The sequence below is a fragment of the Labeo rohita genome, chromosome 17 (genome assembly GCF_022985175.1).
Source record: "Labeo rohita strain BAU-BD-2019 chromosome 17, IGBB_LRoh.1.0, whole genome shotgun sequence".
Taxonomy (NCBI): Eukaryota; Metazoa; Chordata; class Actinopteri; order Cypriniformes; family Cyprinidae; genus Labeo; species Labeo rohita.
Genome location: NC_066885.1, coordinates 4,589,998 through 4,606,869, shown reverse-complemented (window position 1 = coordinate 4,606,869; position 16,872 = coordinate 4,589,998). Strand labels below are relative to the sequence as shown.

The window sequence follows — 16,872 nt, the reverse complement described above, 5'->3', positions numbered from 1 at the left end:
ATCAGTTATTCCTTACATGTACTGTACAAGAGCAATTACTGTTGTTCTTATATTTCTTTTTTCTTTTTTTATTGCATTTATGCATTTTAATGCGCTGTTGTTTAGAATCGGTTGCTTTAGAATATAAATCAAAGTGTCTTGGTCATGTGATTTTGCCAAACAGTGCTTTACCTGTGTCAAATATATGACTAGAACTGATATGGATGTTGTTTTGTAATAACTTCAATTTAAATATATTTGAGCTGATTTTCAGTCAATATTCAGAGATCACATCCTGATTAAAAAAATAATAAGTTGTGTGAACAATGTGATAACATTGTGATAAGTGTCGTGCAGAACACAATGATTTTAAATCACCATCTTCTCTTTATTGACCCACATTTCATCCTGTGTTATAGACTTGCTGACTGTAATCTGACTGGCCAGTGCTGTGAAAGTTTGTCTTCATCTCTACAATCATTAAACTCCACGGTAAGAGAGCTAGACCTAAGCAACAATGACCTGCAGGATTCAGGAGTAAAGCTACTCTCTGATGGACTGAAGAGTTCATGCTGTCAACTCAGCATACTGAGGTTTGTGATTTTCAGTGGAATGTAATTCAGTCCAGAAACCTTTATTTATTAGTACAATCCAATACAATCAGTAGTGGTGCACTGATCTGGAGTAAAGCTGCTCTCTGATGGACTGGAGAGTTCATGCTGTCAACTCAACACACTGAGGTTTGTGATTTTCAGTGGAATGTAATTCAGTCCAGAAACCTTTATTTATTAGTACAGTCCAATACAATCAGTAGTGGTGCACTGATCAGGAAATACACAATTTGTCAAAACACTATGCTTGGATGTTACTAATCCGATTACCAACCCCTTTGCCACACTAGTTTTAAGTTATATTACTGTTGCGCTCGCTATAGGACCAGTGACTAGACAACCTCAAGCTTAAAGGGTCATGAAAACCCCTGTTTCAGCACTAATTAGTTCTCACCACAGTTTAAAAAATGCTGCAAAAGTAGACGTGGTGTGCTGCATAGCAGAGGGAGAAGAGGGGCGAGTGTCAACTTTGGATTAAGATGGTTCAGACAGTTTCATTTTGCTTCCATTGAGTTATCAACACAAATAAATTCACAGGCATTTGCACTCTGCATCGAAAACATATATATGAATGCACTGTTGCACCTCTATTAACTTTTAAGGCTTATTTATAAGGCTTTTAAGGCTTGTTTATAATCCTTTTGATGGGTTGTCTCAAGGACTTGTAAAAAACGCTGTTACACTCACTATATGAATAAATTGCGTTTGTTGCAAACTCTTACAGAGCAAACAAAAACAAACACTCTCCTTCGGTCCATGAACGTTTCTCTCAGTTAATATACTCAATCTCACAGTCTGAAGCATCTATCATAGCAAATCAACACACGCTGTCGTGGATAATTAGGCGAAACTTGTTGTCATAGGATAAGAACATGCAGCCTCATGAATATTTGAGACACCAATGCATCATCGAAGTACTATAGTCAGTTGCCACATCACAAACTGTGACGTCAACACAATATATATTTTAAACCCGGAAGATGAAAATAGCACAAAAAAGCTCAAAATTAACCAGTTTTCTCCAACAATTAAAATTAACAGATGTGAACATTGTCATCTACGATGGCAACACTGACACCTCTGCTAAAATCTCAGAAAAAGTTGTCTGGGGTTTCATAAACCTTTAAAGTGTCATGGTTGAGCATTAAAGTCGATTTTTCAACTAGTCAGAGCAACCCCTACCCAATACTGCCTATAGAACCACCATAATTACAATGCTACCGTTAAAAAAATACAGTGACCTCACCAGTATTTTGACACTTTAGTATTTAGTATTTTGATACTATCATAGTACCGGTATACTGTGCAACTCCAGTGCACACAGTGCTGCAACAGTGAACTACTTCAAGGCAACATTGACTGAAAATATGTGGAAAGAACTTGGAAAAAACATTATGCACAAATACATTTATACATTTCTAAAAGAGTGTATGCAGAAGTATGTAAGCATTTGTAATTGCCCAAACTAGCTCTATCACTCCACCCTGTCTGACTGTTGGCATGCGACTCATGGTAGATTAAGGTGTATTTTTTAAAAGTGCTATAAATAAATCTTTATGTACTTATGATCACCGATCACAAGATTAAGACAAATATCAGCTTGTAAAGATATGTGCATCCCTACCTATCAGTGCCGTTATGCAATGATTTTCTAAATATGTGCCAGCTGCTCTTAAGTAATTACAGACATTGTAAAAAAAAAAAAAAGTCAAGAATCACTTGCTTTAAAAACATATATGAGGATTTTTGTACTTAACCCAAATTGTCCACTTTATTGAACCATATTAAATCCTGTATAATAGACTTGCTGCCTGTAAACTCACTGATCAGTGCTGTGAAAGTTTGTCTTCATCTCTACAAACATCAAACTCCTCACTGAGAGAGTTGGACCTGAGTCATAATGACCTGCAGGATTCAGGAGTGCAGCTGCTTTCTGATGGACTGAGGAGTTCCCACTGTCAACTTAACATACTGAGGTAAGAAAAGAGATGAAGGTTAATTTGGTTATAAAATTAAAGTTGCCTTTTGCTCGGCTAGGGGTGGGTAAACAAATAAACAAAATCGATTTCTCGATTTTAACAGATTCTCATTTTAATGAACCAGTATCAATTCTTAAATCACAATCAATCTTTTGATCTATGCTGTTTTCAGGTGATGAATGAACAGTAGCTCTTAATTCAAATAAATAGCAATAGGCTAGGCTTTGTGTTACTTTTAATATAAAACAAAGTCTCATTTCAAATTCAAGCAATACAGACGGAAATTCAAGCAATACATAGCCTACCATTTTGGCGCTCTTTAATGTGGCATGATAGATCTTTGTAGCTTCTGTGTACTACTGGTCTGTGCATTATCAAATGCATAGGAAAACATTTGGCAGTTTCGTTTTTGTTTTGGATCCAGCGCTCTGCTGCCAGGCTGAAGCGCACTCGCCACCAACAGGACAATGGTGGGAATTACAGCTAAAACTTTACAATAGATTACCCTCAGTGTAATCTCTCAAAATGACGCATGGCCTTCTGATTTTTCCATCACTGATAATAAAATTCCGTCAATGACGGACAATTTTTAGTTAACGCGACTTCTGGTATATGTTAATATTAATGTAGAATTAAAGTTTTTTTGTTTGTTTTGTTTGTTTTTTGAGCAACTGGGATGGTGCCTTACGTGCTTTGCGTTTAGGAAGTACCACTACAGTGTGTGACTCAATTTGAGATGATCTCCAGTGTCAGATGATGTGATGTTGAGTGTTTGTGTGTGATTGTAGGTTATCTGGCTGTATGGTGACAGAGCAAGGCTGTTTTTTTCTGGCTTCAGCTTTGAGTTCAAACCCCTCACACCTGAGAGAGCTGGATCTAAGCTACAATCACCCAGGACAATCATTAGTCAAGCTGCTGTCTGATTCAAACTACAGACTGAACAAACTCAAGTATGTTCAACTCTAATAATTATCATGTGGGTTTTTACGTGTATGTGCTATTAAAATAATTGAAAAATATATATATATATATATATATATAAATTCTCAAACAAAATCAGATTTGCACATTTAAAAACATATTCACAAATTTACTTTTATATCACTAATACAATGTTGCCTGGTATTCATTTGTAAATTGCTTCCTCTGCATTTGTGGATTTCGAAACATTTCAGTGTGCAGACATATCTACATATACAGCTCTGGAAAAAGTTAAAGAGACCACTGCAAATTTATCAGTTTCTATGGTTTTACTATTTATAGACGTGTTTGAGTAAAATTAACTTTTTTTGTTATATTCTATAAACTACTGACAACATTTGTCCCAAATTCTGAATAAACAGTCATTTCGCCCATTTATGATCGGATTGGATCAAGGTGATCACATGTTTGATTCATGCGCCCCTCACAAAGACAAATGTGCCCGATTCCAGCCTTGCTGAAGCGAACCCAGATCATTACCAATCCTCCACTAAATTTAATAGTGGGTGCGAGACACTGTGGCTTGTAGGCCTCTCCAGGTCTTCATCTAAGCATTAGACGACTGGGTGTGGGGCAAAGCTAAAAATTGGAGAAGATGACCATACTCCAGTCCTCTATGGTCCAATCCTTATGGTCTTTTGCAAACCTCAGCCTGGCTCTTCTATGCTTCTCTTTGATGAAGTGCTTATTTCTAGCCTTGCACGACTTCAGTACTGCGCCTAGGAGCCTGTTTCGAACCATCCTTGCTGTGCACTTCACCAAAGCTGCCATTTGCCATTCTTTTTGTAGGTCACTTGATGTCATCCTACGGTTGTTGAGTGACATTCTAACGAGTTGGTGGTAATCCCAGCATCAAAATGACACAAATTTGTACTAAATACAACTATTTAGTATACATGCTAGTTTTATATAGAGTAACTCACTAAAAAAATAGAAGTGATCAGTTGAAGTACATTATGTGTATATTTAATTTGCTACAAAAAGAGCATGTAAAATCACACAGAGACTATTGTTTCTTCTGAGTGTTGAGTGTAATTAATTGTTTCAGGTGTCAGACGTGCTGTAAACAGAATGAAGTGCACTAGCACTACAGTTTATACTACTGCAAACATTCAACACACTAGCTGATCTTCTGGCAGTGACTTAGAGTAAAATTAAAGAGTTTTTTGCATCTCCATGTCAATCCTCAACCACCAGTAAGCATCATGAGAAAATGAGCACAAACAATCTACATTCTAAATTTGACAACTAAAAAGATGATTTGGCTCCTAAATGTTTTTATTGCAGAACCATATAAAAGAGAGCATAAGAGAAAGTAAATTTTAGATGTTTGTGTATGTAAGATTTAAATGTTTTGATTACAGGTTTTACAGTAGCTATTTATATTGGCTTTTGGGTTTATTTTATTTTCTTCATTAATATACTAAATGTCTGAATTTTGTTTTTATAGTGTGGATAATGGTGGAGAGTTCAGGATTACAGCAGGACTACAGAAATGTAAGTCACACATGTACACAATGTCTTCTACTGGTTTTATATAGGCGAGACACTGCAGGCGAATAGGGTAAAAATATTAATTAATGATTATCGCCTTACCCAGTTGATTGATTACATTGATAATTGCAAACATTTTTGTTTTTTTACAAGTTTTAAAATGTTAGGTGTAAATATGCAAATTAGGCATTATTTAATGAAATATGTACTAATTTGTAACTTCTAGTACAAAAATCTTAACACTGGTTGAAGTCAGTTTCAAAATTCTTGTTTAATTTTTTGACATATTAGATTCAAATGTTTTTACAGAAGGAATTATGGATATCTCATTTTTGTTACTTCATAATTCAGAAAATACTTAGAACAGACTGAAAACAATATATTTTCACAATTTTAGGGGGTATACAATGTTGTATATAATCAAGCAAATTATATATGGACAAATCCCTCTGTAAAAACCTTCAGGATATAGACAGAAATAAAAATGTAAGGTTTGGTGTGTGTGTAAATGCTACTGAAGTGGAGATTTATGGCTCAGTGTAGAAGAAAAAAACTCAACTGTAATTGAAATCTACTGACACAAATAGATAAAGTGCTATAAAAGTAAAATGTTTTCAATATCTTAACCCTCACAGAAAGACCTCCTAAAATCATTATTAACAGGGGTGCACATAAGTGGTCCGCAGGTCTACATGCGTGACCAAAATAAGAAATGCGTTATGTAAATAAGTTCAGAGCGCACATTTGTGTACCGACATGGTTGGCTGTTAATGCACAATTACCTACCATTTTAGACTGACAAACTGTACTGTATACAATTTCTATTCAAACTGAAAGCATAATTCTAGGCTATTCGCTGCCGTTTTCAAAGCACAATGCAAAATTGTGACATTTCATTTACTGACGCTCTTCACTGAACCCAACGGGAGTGCGTATGCTTACTTGCCAGCAACTTGCCAAAATAAAAGCTTACTAATTTTAGGTTTGAAAATGATCAAAATTCAGATTAAAAAAGTAAATATTATCATTCTATTTTTAAGTTTACTATAAAAGAATTGTGTTTTTATTTAACACTTTTTATTTTGAAATATAATACCACACTTTATTATTTTGTTTATTAAAAAACTAAATAAAGTCCAATAATATATGTATTATTATTATTATTATTTAGTAGTAGTAGTAGTAGTTATATTTAATGGGTCACACTATGTGCAGTGTAAGGACCAAACCAAATCTCCAGGTTCTCTTATGAGAACTAGTGTAAAAAACTTACGTGCACCCCTGATTATTAATCATTAAATAATAAGCTCTTTAAATTATGCATTATCATCATTACTATAATTGATTATGGTTCTTCTGTAGTAACAGCAACTGGTATTGTAAGAAATACAACCCTCGCAAAGATAATTGTGCCCGATTCCAGCCTTGCTGAAGCACACCAAGATCATCACCTCTCCAGGGCTCCGTCTAACCATTAGATGACCAGGTGCTGAGCAAAGCTGAAGACTGGAGAAAATGACCTAACTCCAGTCCTCTACGGTCCAATCCTTATGGTCTTTTGCAAATCTCAGCCTGGCTCTTCTTTGCTTCTCATTGATGAAGGGTTTTTTTTAAGCTTTGCACAACTTCGGCCCCTAGGAGCCTGTTTCGAACTGTCCTCGCTGTGCATCTCACTTCAAGACACCCAGTGTCTTAAACTCTATGAATAAAGATGATCTTGATTCAGCTCAGTAGCTGTTTGTGGCCCATAACAGCAGCTGCTGAGATGCACACTTTATCAGCCCTTTTTTCTCTCAGGCCACTTTCTCTTACTTTTTTCATCTGAGATACACACTTTCTCAGATTATGGTTCTTCTTTAGTAACAGTAACTGGTATTGTAAGAAATTCAAGATATGACTAAAAGCATTTTGAATTATCGCTTAAAGTTTTTATTTCAGAAATTGACAGAAATGTTTGTTATAGCAACATATTTTGTATTATGTTTATTTTGAAAGACTACAATGATAAGCATCATATAATGATACAAGTATGATATCCGTGAATGTTTTAATTTTCTACAACTTTACACTAATACAACCGCTTATGTAATATGTCAGTGGTGATTTGCATTTTTAGCAGGTAAGTGTGATCGGATCACTATTAGACCACACTAGAAATGCATTGGAATGAAATGTAATCCTAATCCACCTAAAAAATCCAGATACCATCCAGATATAAAGCCAGGTGTGGGGCCTTAGTCCCTTTTTCAAAGCTGTTTGAATTACATTTGAGGGATTGTTGGGTGGTTCTCACAATGTAGGTGATTTCAGTATTTCCAATATTTTTAATGGCAGTTTTGTCAAACGATAAAACGAAGTTTGATTGTTGTTGATTTATTGTGTTATAAATGGTATAATCTGTCTTCATGTTTATAGATGCATGTGATCTCACACTGGATTTGAACACTGCACATACTCGACTTGCTCTGTCTGAAAGAAACAGGAAGGTGACTTGTGTAGTAGAGAACCAGCTGTATCCTGATCATCCAGACAGATTTGATGACTGTCATCAGATTCTGTGCAGAGAGAGTCTGACTGGACGCTGTTACTGGGAGGCTGAATCGACTGGGTTGGGGGTTTATATATCAGTGACATATAAAGGTATCAGAAGGAAAGGATGGAGTGAAGACTGCTGGTTTGGATTCAATGAAAATTCCTGGAGTCTGAACTGTGGTCATAATAATTTGTCTGTCAGACACAATAATAAGATCACATATAAATCTGCCCTTTTACATCGCTCTAACAGAGTAGGAGTGTATTTGGACTGGCTGGCTGGCCGTCTGTCCTTCTACAGTGTCTCTGACACACACAAACTCACACACTTATACACATTCAACACCACATTCACTGAACCGCTCTATGCTGGATTTGAGATTTATTCTGATAGTTCAGTGTCTCTGTGTGACATGAAACAGCAGTGAGAAACAACTGAGACACATAGTTGAGTGAAAGAAACACTCACATTATCTTTAACTCACATAGCTGTAAACTCTTTCTCTCTTCTAATCTTATTTATGAATATAGAATTATTTATGTGAATAGAATCACACATGCTGAATTTGGTCTAAATGAGATACCACAGATTCCTGATGTGTTTTAATAAAGTCATTTGTGGAACTCGTCTTCCACTCCATGTGTATTAATTTAATCCTCAAATTACCTTTAATAGACAGCAATAATGAAAATTGTAATTTTTAAATCAATGAACAATAAACTATTTTCACAAAGTTTTTTGTTTGATTTTCATGTTCATTACTCAGTATACATCAGCAATGTTAGATTAAAGTATAATGTAATTTTTTTTAAACATCAGCTTTAGCATCTAGCAATGTTTTTTTTTTTCAACGTGGAAGTGAAGCAGTCAGTCAAGTTTATATTGTTTAAGTAAACTGATTTCCACTTTGATAAATGTAAATATATATATATAGCGTTTTCCCCCACTCTACCCTATCATCCCGAAAGTAAAGTGTGGTGGTAGCAGTTTTTCAGTGGCAAAGGACTCATCAGAATAAAAGGAAAGCTTGATGCACCAAAATATTGAGATAGCTTTAATGAAAACCCAGTCCAGAGCATTCAGAACCTCAGACTGGACTGAAGGTTCACCTTCCATCAGGTAAGTGACCCTAAGTACACAGCAAGAGTGGCTTGTAGACAAGTCTGTGAATGTCCCTGAGTGTCCCAGCCACAGCCTGGGCTTGAACCCAATCAAAGATTTCTGGAGAAGCCTAAACAATTAGAATTAAGGATTATTAGAAAACGTAGGTATCACACATTGAATCATTTTTGTTTTGCTGTTATAAAAGACCGGAAATTCAGTGAGGAAACACTAGATGGCGCAAGCTGACAAGGTTCTTGTCATGTAAGCTTCTAGCAATCACCTTGTTACATTTATTTTTAATGTTAAATGAGGAGGCGGCCATTTGTAACATGAATGTTCAAGGCATCCAGTTATTTTAGTGGTACAAAACAGCTTATGCTTATGTTTTTATTGCTCCTGTGCTATGTAATATAAATTATTACATTATTTTATTATATGTGACGGTAAGTTGACCTTGCTTTCTGGAATACCCCCCTGTAAACATGTTTTTGTGTTTGTATTTGGTTTTAGATGTCAAAATGAAGAAAAGCATGCACCTGTGCAGGTGTTTCACACACACCCTACGCTTTCCTCTCTAGCTAGTGAATGTTTAACCAAGTTCACCTATTTATCAAAAGAGAAACAACAGACTCCATTTTGTCTAAGGAAGAATGTGAATAACGTCAGTAGAGAAAGCTGTTTGTGAATAATGTGAATGAGTTTGAGAACAGATACGTTTAATGCTGCTATCTAGAGACAGAATGGATTTATGAACTGAATGAAGTTTGATGTTCTTTGTTGAGACAGAGGTAAATCAATAAGAATCTGCAAAATGAGTGTTTATGAAATAAAATATATTAGAATATCCTATTAAAGTATCAAAAATTATTTATTTCCTGTTTTACTACAGCACTACCTGTAAAATGAGTATCTGTGAGAAGAGAGAGGAGGAGGATGTTCACACACATAAAGCAGCATCTCCAGAACCCAGCTGTGTATCTATGAAAAGTGACACATCCATGGATTATCCACTTCAGTTCAGTGATGGAGCAGTGACCTCTGACCCTGAGTGAGTATAATGTGACCTGCTGAAGTGGAAATTTTAATACAAATTTTTAAAGATTGTTAATCTTCAATGAGCAGAGGAAGGTTATGCAAGATTGTTATATTTTATGATTATTATTTTAGAACTGACGGTTCTGTGTGAAAGTTTGGTGTGCTGGAACATTTGAATGATTTTCTCTATTTTAATGCTTTCTTTCACAATGCTTTTGTTCAACTGTTTTTGCAGAGAGAAAAGAAATGATGTCATAAGTTTAGTGATGTTCTACCTGACTCGCCTCATCTTGTACTGTCGGACAGTTCTAGGGTGGCACAACACAGATGGAGCCCTACAGATACACACACTGTTGGAAGAGACTGCAGACCTGAAGAATGATTCTCACCAACCAATAGATGACGTCCTGCAGAGACTCAAAGATCAACACAAAACCAGCATGAAAAATAAGCACAAGAGATTATTTGAGGGAGAAAACCAAACCCTCCTGAACAGGATCTACACACAGCTGTACATAATAGAGAGAGAGTGAAGCAGTGAATGACGAACATGAGGTTTTACAGATGGAGAAAAGACCCAGAACACAAGACACTCCAATCTACTACAATGACATCTTTAAACCCTTACATGAACCAGGATGTGAGAAGAAAAACAAAATAAAGACTCTTCTTACGAAAGGTATCGCGGGAATTGGAAAAACCATCTCTGTGCAGAAGTTCATTCTGGACTGGACTGAGGGAAAAACCAATCAGGATGTAGATTTCATGTTTGTGCTTCCATTTCGAGAGCTGAACTTGATTAAAGATCACCAGTACAGTCTTCACAGACTTCTGCTGGACTTTCATCCTGAACTTCAAGATCTGGACTCAAAGATTTATGAGGAGTGTAAAATTGTGTTCATCTTTGATGGTCTGGATGAAAGTAGAATTACACTGATGTTTACAGACAGACAAAAAGTTAGTGATGTGAATGAGTCTTCATCAGTGGGTGTGTTGATGTCAAACCTCATCAGAGGAGAGCTGCTTTCCTCTGCTCTCATCTGGATCACCTCCAGACCAGCAGTAGCCAATCAGATCCCATCAAAATACATCAACCATGTGACAGAAATTCAGGGATTCAATGAGCATCAGAAGGAGGAATATTTCAGGAAGAGAATCAGTGACGAGTATCAAGCCAGCAGAATCATCTCACACATTAGAAGATCAAGAAGCCTCAATATCATGTGTCACATACCCGTCTTCTGCTGGATCTCAGCCACTGTGCTTCAAAACCTCTTGAAACAAGATGAGAGTGCAGAAATCCCTCAAACTCTGACTGAAATGTACATCCACTTCCTACTGACTCAGATCAATGCGAGGAATCAGAAGGATGATGAGAAAGATCCTGAGAAAATCTTGCAGTCCAACAGAGACATGATCGTGAAACTTGCTAAACTGGCTTTCAATCAGCTGATGAAGGGCAATGTGATTTTCTGTGAGGAGGACCTGATTGAGAGCGGCATAGACGTCACTGATGCCTCAGTGTATTCTGGGATTTGCACTGAGATCTTTAAGCAGGAATCTGTTATTCATCAGAGGAAAGTCTTCTGCTTCATTCATTTGAGCTTTCATGAGTTTCTAGCTGCTTTGTATCTGTTTTCCTGTCATGTAGACAAGAATGAGGAATTCCTGAAGTTGTTTCTAAAGAAAAGATATCAGTGGTACAGTCTGGAAAACTCTGTGTATGAGCTTCTAAAAGCAGCAATTGATAAATCCTTACAAAGTGAAAATGGACACCTGGATTTTTTCTTGCGGTTCCTGTTGGGCATCTCACTGGAGTCCAATCAGAAACTCTTACAGGACCTACTGACACACACAGTGAACAGCTCAGAGACCAAAAGAATCACACAGTACATTGAAGACAAAATCAAGGGTGAGGAACATCTCTCTGCTGACAGATGCATCAATCTGTTCCTCTGTCTGGTGGAAATGAAGGATCAGACTCTGTACAGAGAGATTCAAGAATTTGTAAAATCCGAAAATTACTCTGTGAATAAACTCTCTCCATCTCACTGCTCAACAATAGCCTACATGCTTCAGATATCAGAGGAAGCGCTGGATGAGTTTAATCTGAAGAAATACAACACATCAAATGAGGGTAGAAAGAGACTGTTACCAGCTGTGGTGAACTGCAGAAAAGCTCTGTGAGTTTTAATTTACTGACCTAGTCAAGTAAATTTAAGTGACAGTTTAATCAGTTGAATTTAATCCTGTGTTACAGACTTGCAGACTGCAGTCTCACTGATCAGTGCTGTGAAAGTTTGTCTTCATCTCTACAATCATCAAACTCACTGAGAAAGCTAGACCTCAGTCAGAATGATCTGCGGGATTCAGGAGTGAAGCTTCTGTCTAATGGGCTGAAGAGTTCACCCTGTCAACTCAACATACTGAGGTAAGAACAACTGTTACTTCTCCTTCAACACTGACACTGAGTAAAATACTAAACCTAGAGTTGTTCCAGCTGAGCCGAACCTGTAATCAGTGATCTGAGGATAAAAAGTGCTATAGAAATCTGAATCTGAGTGTTTGTGTGTGTGTTTGTAGATTATCTGGCTGTATGGTAACAGAGGAAGGCTGTTGTTTTCTGGCTTCAGCTCTGAGTTCAAACCCCTCACACCTGAGAGAGCTGGATCTGAGCTACAATCACCCAGGACAATCATTAGTCAAGCTGCTCTCTGATCCAAACTACAGACTGGACAAACTCAAGTATGTTCAACATTAACATTCATCCTATCATGTGTGTTTTTATAAAGTCATGTGTGCACTATAAAGTCACTGAAAACTCATATGTCAAATTAACCTGTTCATATTTATATAAAATCTTCATTATAGTGTGATATCTTTTGTTTTTACAGTGTGGATCATAGAGGAAAGCTCAGGATTACAGCAGGACCGAAGAAATGTAGGTCACATTAATTTAGCTGTCTGAATGGTGAAAAATGCATAGACTTGAATTGTTCCTCAATTGTTCCCTGATCCCACACCTACAAAAACCTCACAAGAACCTTTGGATTGTTGGATTTAAATGAAATAATTATTAAGTATTTGTACTGTGGGGCTAGTTGGGAGATCCTCAAAAAACATGTTTGTTTTTCTTTTCTTGTGTTCAGATATCTGCGATCTCACACTGGATTTAAACACGGCAAACGCTCGACTCGCTCTGTCTAAGAGTAACCGAAAGGTGATTTATGTGAAAAACAAGCGGCCGTATCGTGATCATCCAGCAAGATTTGATGAGTTTCAGCAGGTTCTGTGTAGAGAGAGTCTGACTGGACGCTGTTACTGGGAGGCTGAATACAAGGGGAAGACTGACATAGCAGTGACATATAAAGGAATCAGCAGGAAAGGATGGAATAATGACTGTTGGTTTGGATACAATGAAAAGTCCTGGAGCCTGACCTGTTTCAATGATAGTTTCACTGCCAGGCACAATAATACAAGCACAGTTACATCTGCCCCTTCAAGTCAATCTAACAAAGTAGGAGTGTATCTGAACTGGGCGGCCGGCACTCTGTCCATCTACAGTGTCTCTGACACAAACACACTCACACACTTACATACATTTAACACCACATTCACTGAACCCCTCTATGCTGGATTTATACTTGATTATGGCTCCTCAGTGTCTCTGTGTGAGATTTAACAAACTTTTTGGAGTAACAATTGAGACGCAGATTTAATAGTTCAAATATAGAAACATGTTTTATGGACATTTGAATGCGGCTTAAAATGAGTCTCTGAGCGCCACCTGGAGGAAGATTTTGTTTCTGGCTCACAGGAAACAGTTCCTAGTAAGCGCTTGCTCTGTTACTATGGTAACTGAGCGTCAGTCAGAGATCATCTTCAAAACGATCCCGGTTACTTGGCTGTAACCGTGTTCCCTGAGAAAGCGGAACGAGATGCTGCGCTATTTTGCCGTGTTTAAGATGTCCCGGGACTGCTCTTCAGACAAAATATCCTGATGATGCACCTGTGGGTCATCTATTTATAGCCCCGTGCCGGGTGCGCGCTGATGACGTCATCAGCCGAGGCTATATATCCTTCCGGTCGGTCTTCGACGTTTTTATACACATTATTCACAGCTGGTCACGACTAAAAGACGTTTCCAATGCGCTGAGCAGCGCAGCATCTCGTTCCGCTTTCTCAGGGAACACGGTTACAGCCAAGTAACCGGGATCGTTCCCTTTCGAAAGCTTCAGTCGATGCTGCGCTGCTCAGCGCATTGGGAACGAGAATACCCACGCCGCCGTGCTTGAGCATGTCTGGACCCCACGATTGTGCAGGTGTGTTTCACAAGAACGCAAGAAGGCCTAGACATTAACTTGACGTCGACTCAAGGACATGAGAGCCCGGAGTGGCATGAACATCCAAACTATAAAATCTTATGAATGTGTGCGGAGAGGAACAACCTGCCGCATCACAAACCTGTTGTAGGGGGGGCGCCTCTCGCCAAAGCATTAGAAGAGGCGACCCCCCCTGGTGGAGTGAGCTCTAAGACCTTTAGGCGGAGCTTGACCGCGCGCCTCATAGGCAAGAGCAATAGCATCCCTGACCCAATGAGACATGGTCTGCTTGGTGGCAGCTGCTCCTCTGTTATGAACACCATAACAAACAAAGAGTTGCTCTGACTTACGCCACTGGCTAGTGCGGTGGACATAGGCCTGAAGAACACGGACTGGACACAGTCTATGAGATCTCTCCTGCTCCGGCGTTGTGAACGGTGGAGGACAGAAGGCTTCTAGAATGACCGGATGTACAGCCGAAAATGGAACTTTAGGCAGGTAATCAGGATGAGGATGCAGAATCACTTTCACCATACCTGGGGCAAAGTCTAAGCAGGAAGGAGAGATAGACAGGGCCTGCATATCCCCAATTCTCTTCAAGGAAGTTATAGCCATGAGAAAAACCATTTTTAGAGTCAGAAGTTTATCAGATGCTGATTCTAAAGGTTCAAAGGGGGTTTCAACCAGACCCTCAAGAACTGTAGCTAAGTCCCAAGAAGGGATCTTGGTTTTCACTGGAGGCCTCAGTCTCCTAGCCCCACGAAGGAAGCGAGAGAGCAGAGGGTGTCTCCCGAGTGGTGCCCCATCAATCAAGGCATGGCAAGCCGAAAGAGCGGCCACATAACCCCTAAGAGTAGCAGGACACGTACCTGTTGACAATTTCTCCTGCATGAAGTCCAGTACTGAAGCAATCTGGCAGTTAACCGGATCTACATTATGTTTAACACACCACCTATCAAAAACACCCCATTTACCAGCATAATTCTTCCTAGTGGAGGAAGCCCTAGCACTTAGGATGGTCTCAATAACAGCAGGCGAAAGCCCAGTGTCTCTCAGTTGGTTCCCCTCAGGGGCCAAACATGAAGATTCCACAGATCGGGCCTGGGATGGAATATCGTTCCCTCCGCCTGAGACAGAAGGTCCCTCCTCTCCGGAATCGCCCACGGCGAGCCGTCAAGGAGAGATATTATCTCCGAGAACCATACTCTGTTCGGCCAACACGGCGCTATCAGTAAGAGGCAAGACCCTTGTTGGCGAACCCTGGCTAGAACTCCCGGGAGCAGAGAGACTGGGGGAAACGCATACAGGCGCATATTGGGCCATGAGTGCGCCATCGCATCCAGACCCAACGGAGCTGGGTGACTCAGAGAGAAGTAGAGGGGAAATTGCGCAGTCTGCTGAGAGGCGAAGAGGTCCACCTCCGCTTTGTAAAATCTGGTCCAGATCTGTTTCACTATCTCCGGGTGGAGTTTCCATTCCCCCGTCGGTAGTGTCTGTCTGGACAGTAAATCTGCTCCCACATTCCACTGCCCTGGAATGTATACTGCCCTGAGTGACAGGAACTTGTCCTGGGCCCAGAGAAAAATCTGCCTCGCTATCCTGTTCAGGTTGCGTGAACGCAGACCTCCCTGGTGATTTAAATAAGAGACTGCCGCTGTATTGTCCACCCGCACCAAGACATGACAGCCTCTCAATTGGTGGAGAAAATATTTCAGAGCCAGAAATACGGCCATCAGCTCGAGGCAATTGATGTGCCAGTCGAGCTGATGGCCCTCCCATACCCCTTGAGCTGGACGGCCTTCTAAGACCGCTCCCCAGCCCACCAGGGAGGCGTCTGTCGTTAGCAGTCTGCGACGACACGGCGCCCCTAGAGTGGGACCCAAGGTGAGGAACCGGGGTCTGAGCCACGGAGATAGTGTACGAAGCCCGCGGCGCGTCACTTTTATTTGCCTTCGAGGATTGGCTCTTGGATGAAACCCTCTGGCTTTTAGCCACAACTGAAACGGTCTCATGTGCAACAGCCCCAGAGGAATCACCGTGGATGCTGATGCCATAAGACCTAACATCTTCTGGTACTGATGAACAGTGTGCTCCTGACCTAGCCTGACCTTGCTCATGGTCTGCCGAATGGTCTCGATCCGAGCGGGAGACAGTCGTGCCCGCATCGTGATCGAATCCCAAACGATCCCGAGATAAGTCGTTCTCTGGGCAGGAGAAAGAACACTTTTGTTGGTGTTGAGTCTCAGCCCTAGAGAAACCACATGAGCTAACACAATGTCTCTGTGTTGGAGCGCCATCTCTCGCGATTGTGCCAGTATCAGCCAATCGTCGATATAGTTCAAAATGCGAATGCCCTGGAGTCGTAAAGGAGCCAGTGCTGCATCCATGCATTTTGTAAATGTGCGGGGCGACAAGGCTAGGCCGAATGGAAGAACCCGAAATTGGTACGCTTTGCCCCCGAAAGTGAACCTCAGGAATTTCCTGTGTTGTGGCAATATTTCTATGTGGAAATATGCATCCTTTAGATCGATCGTGACGAACCAATCGTGATGTTGAATCTGCGTCACGACCGTCTTGACAGTTAACATCTTGAACTTGAGCGCTTTGACTGAACGGTTTAAGCCTCGAAGATCTAAGATTGGACGCAGCCCCCCATCCTTTTTGGGAACCAGGAAGTATCTGCTGTAATAGCCCGACTCTCTCTCTGGAAGAGGAACATGCTCTATGGCCTCTTTGCTCAGAAGAGTTTGTAGCTCTTGTGACAGTACGTGCATCAGCTCCGGTTTCACGGAAGTGAAAACCACGCCGTTGAAACGCGGAAGACGACGAAAAAA

The 16,872-nt window shown here is 39.8% G+C and overlaps 1 protein-coding gene and 1 pseudogene across 4 annotated transcripts in view; both read left to right on the top strand.

The window, feature by feature from the left end:
• Positions 1-8,248, top strand: part of LOC127179700 (NACHT, LRR and PYD domains-containing protein 3) — a 32,147-nt gene extending 23,899 nt beyond the window's left edge. For all 4 annotated transcript variants that reach the window (XM_051133391.1, XM_051133393.1, XM_051133392.1 and 1 more), the window contains 5 exons: positions 399-572; positions 2,393-2,566; positions 3,358-3,519; positions 5,001-5,047; positions 7,460-8,248. In XM_051133391.1, the coding sequence (XP_050989348.1) occupies positions 399-572; positions 2,393-2,566; positions 3,358-3,519; positions 5,001-5,047; positions 7,460-8,004 (1,102 nt within the window). In that variant the 3' untranslated portion in view covers positions 8,005-8,248. The remainder of the gene's footprint in view (positions 1-398; positions 573-2,392; positions 2,567-3,357; positions 3,520-5,000; positions 5,048-7,459) is intronic.
• A 1,106-nt stretch (positions 8,249-9,354) lies between these two features.
• On the top strand, positions 9,355-13,483 carry LOC127179702 (NLR family CARD domain-containing protein 3-like; annotated as a pseudogene).
• The last annotated feature ends 3,389 nt before the right edge of the window (positions 13,484-16,872 follow it).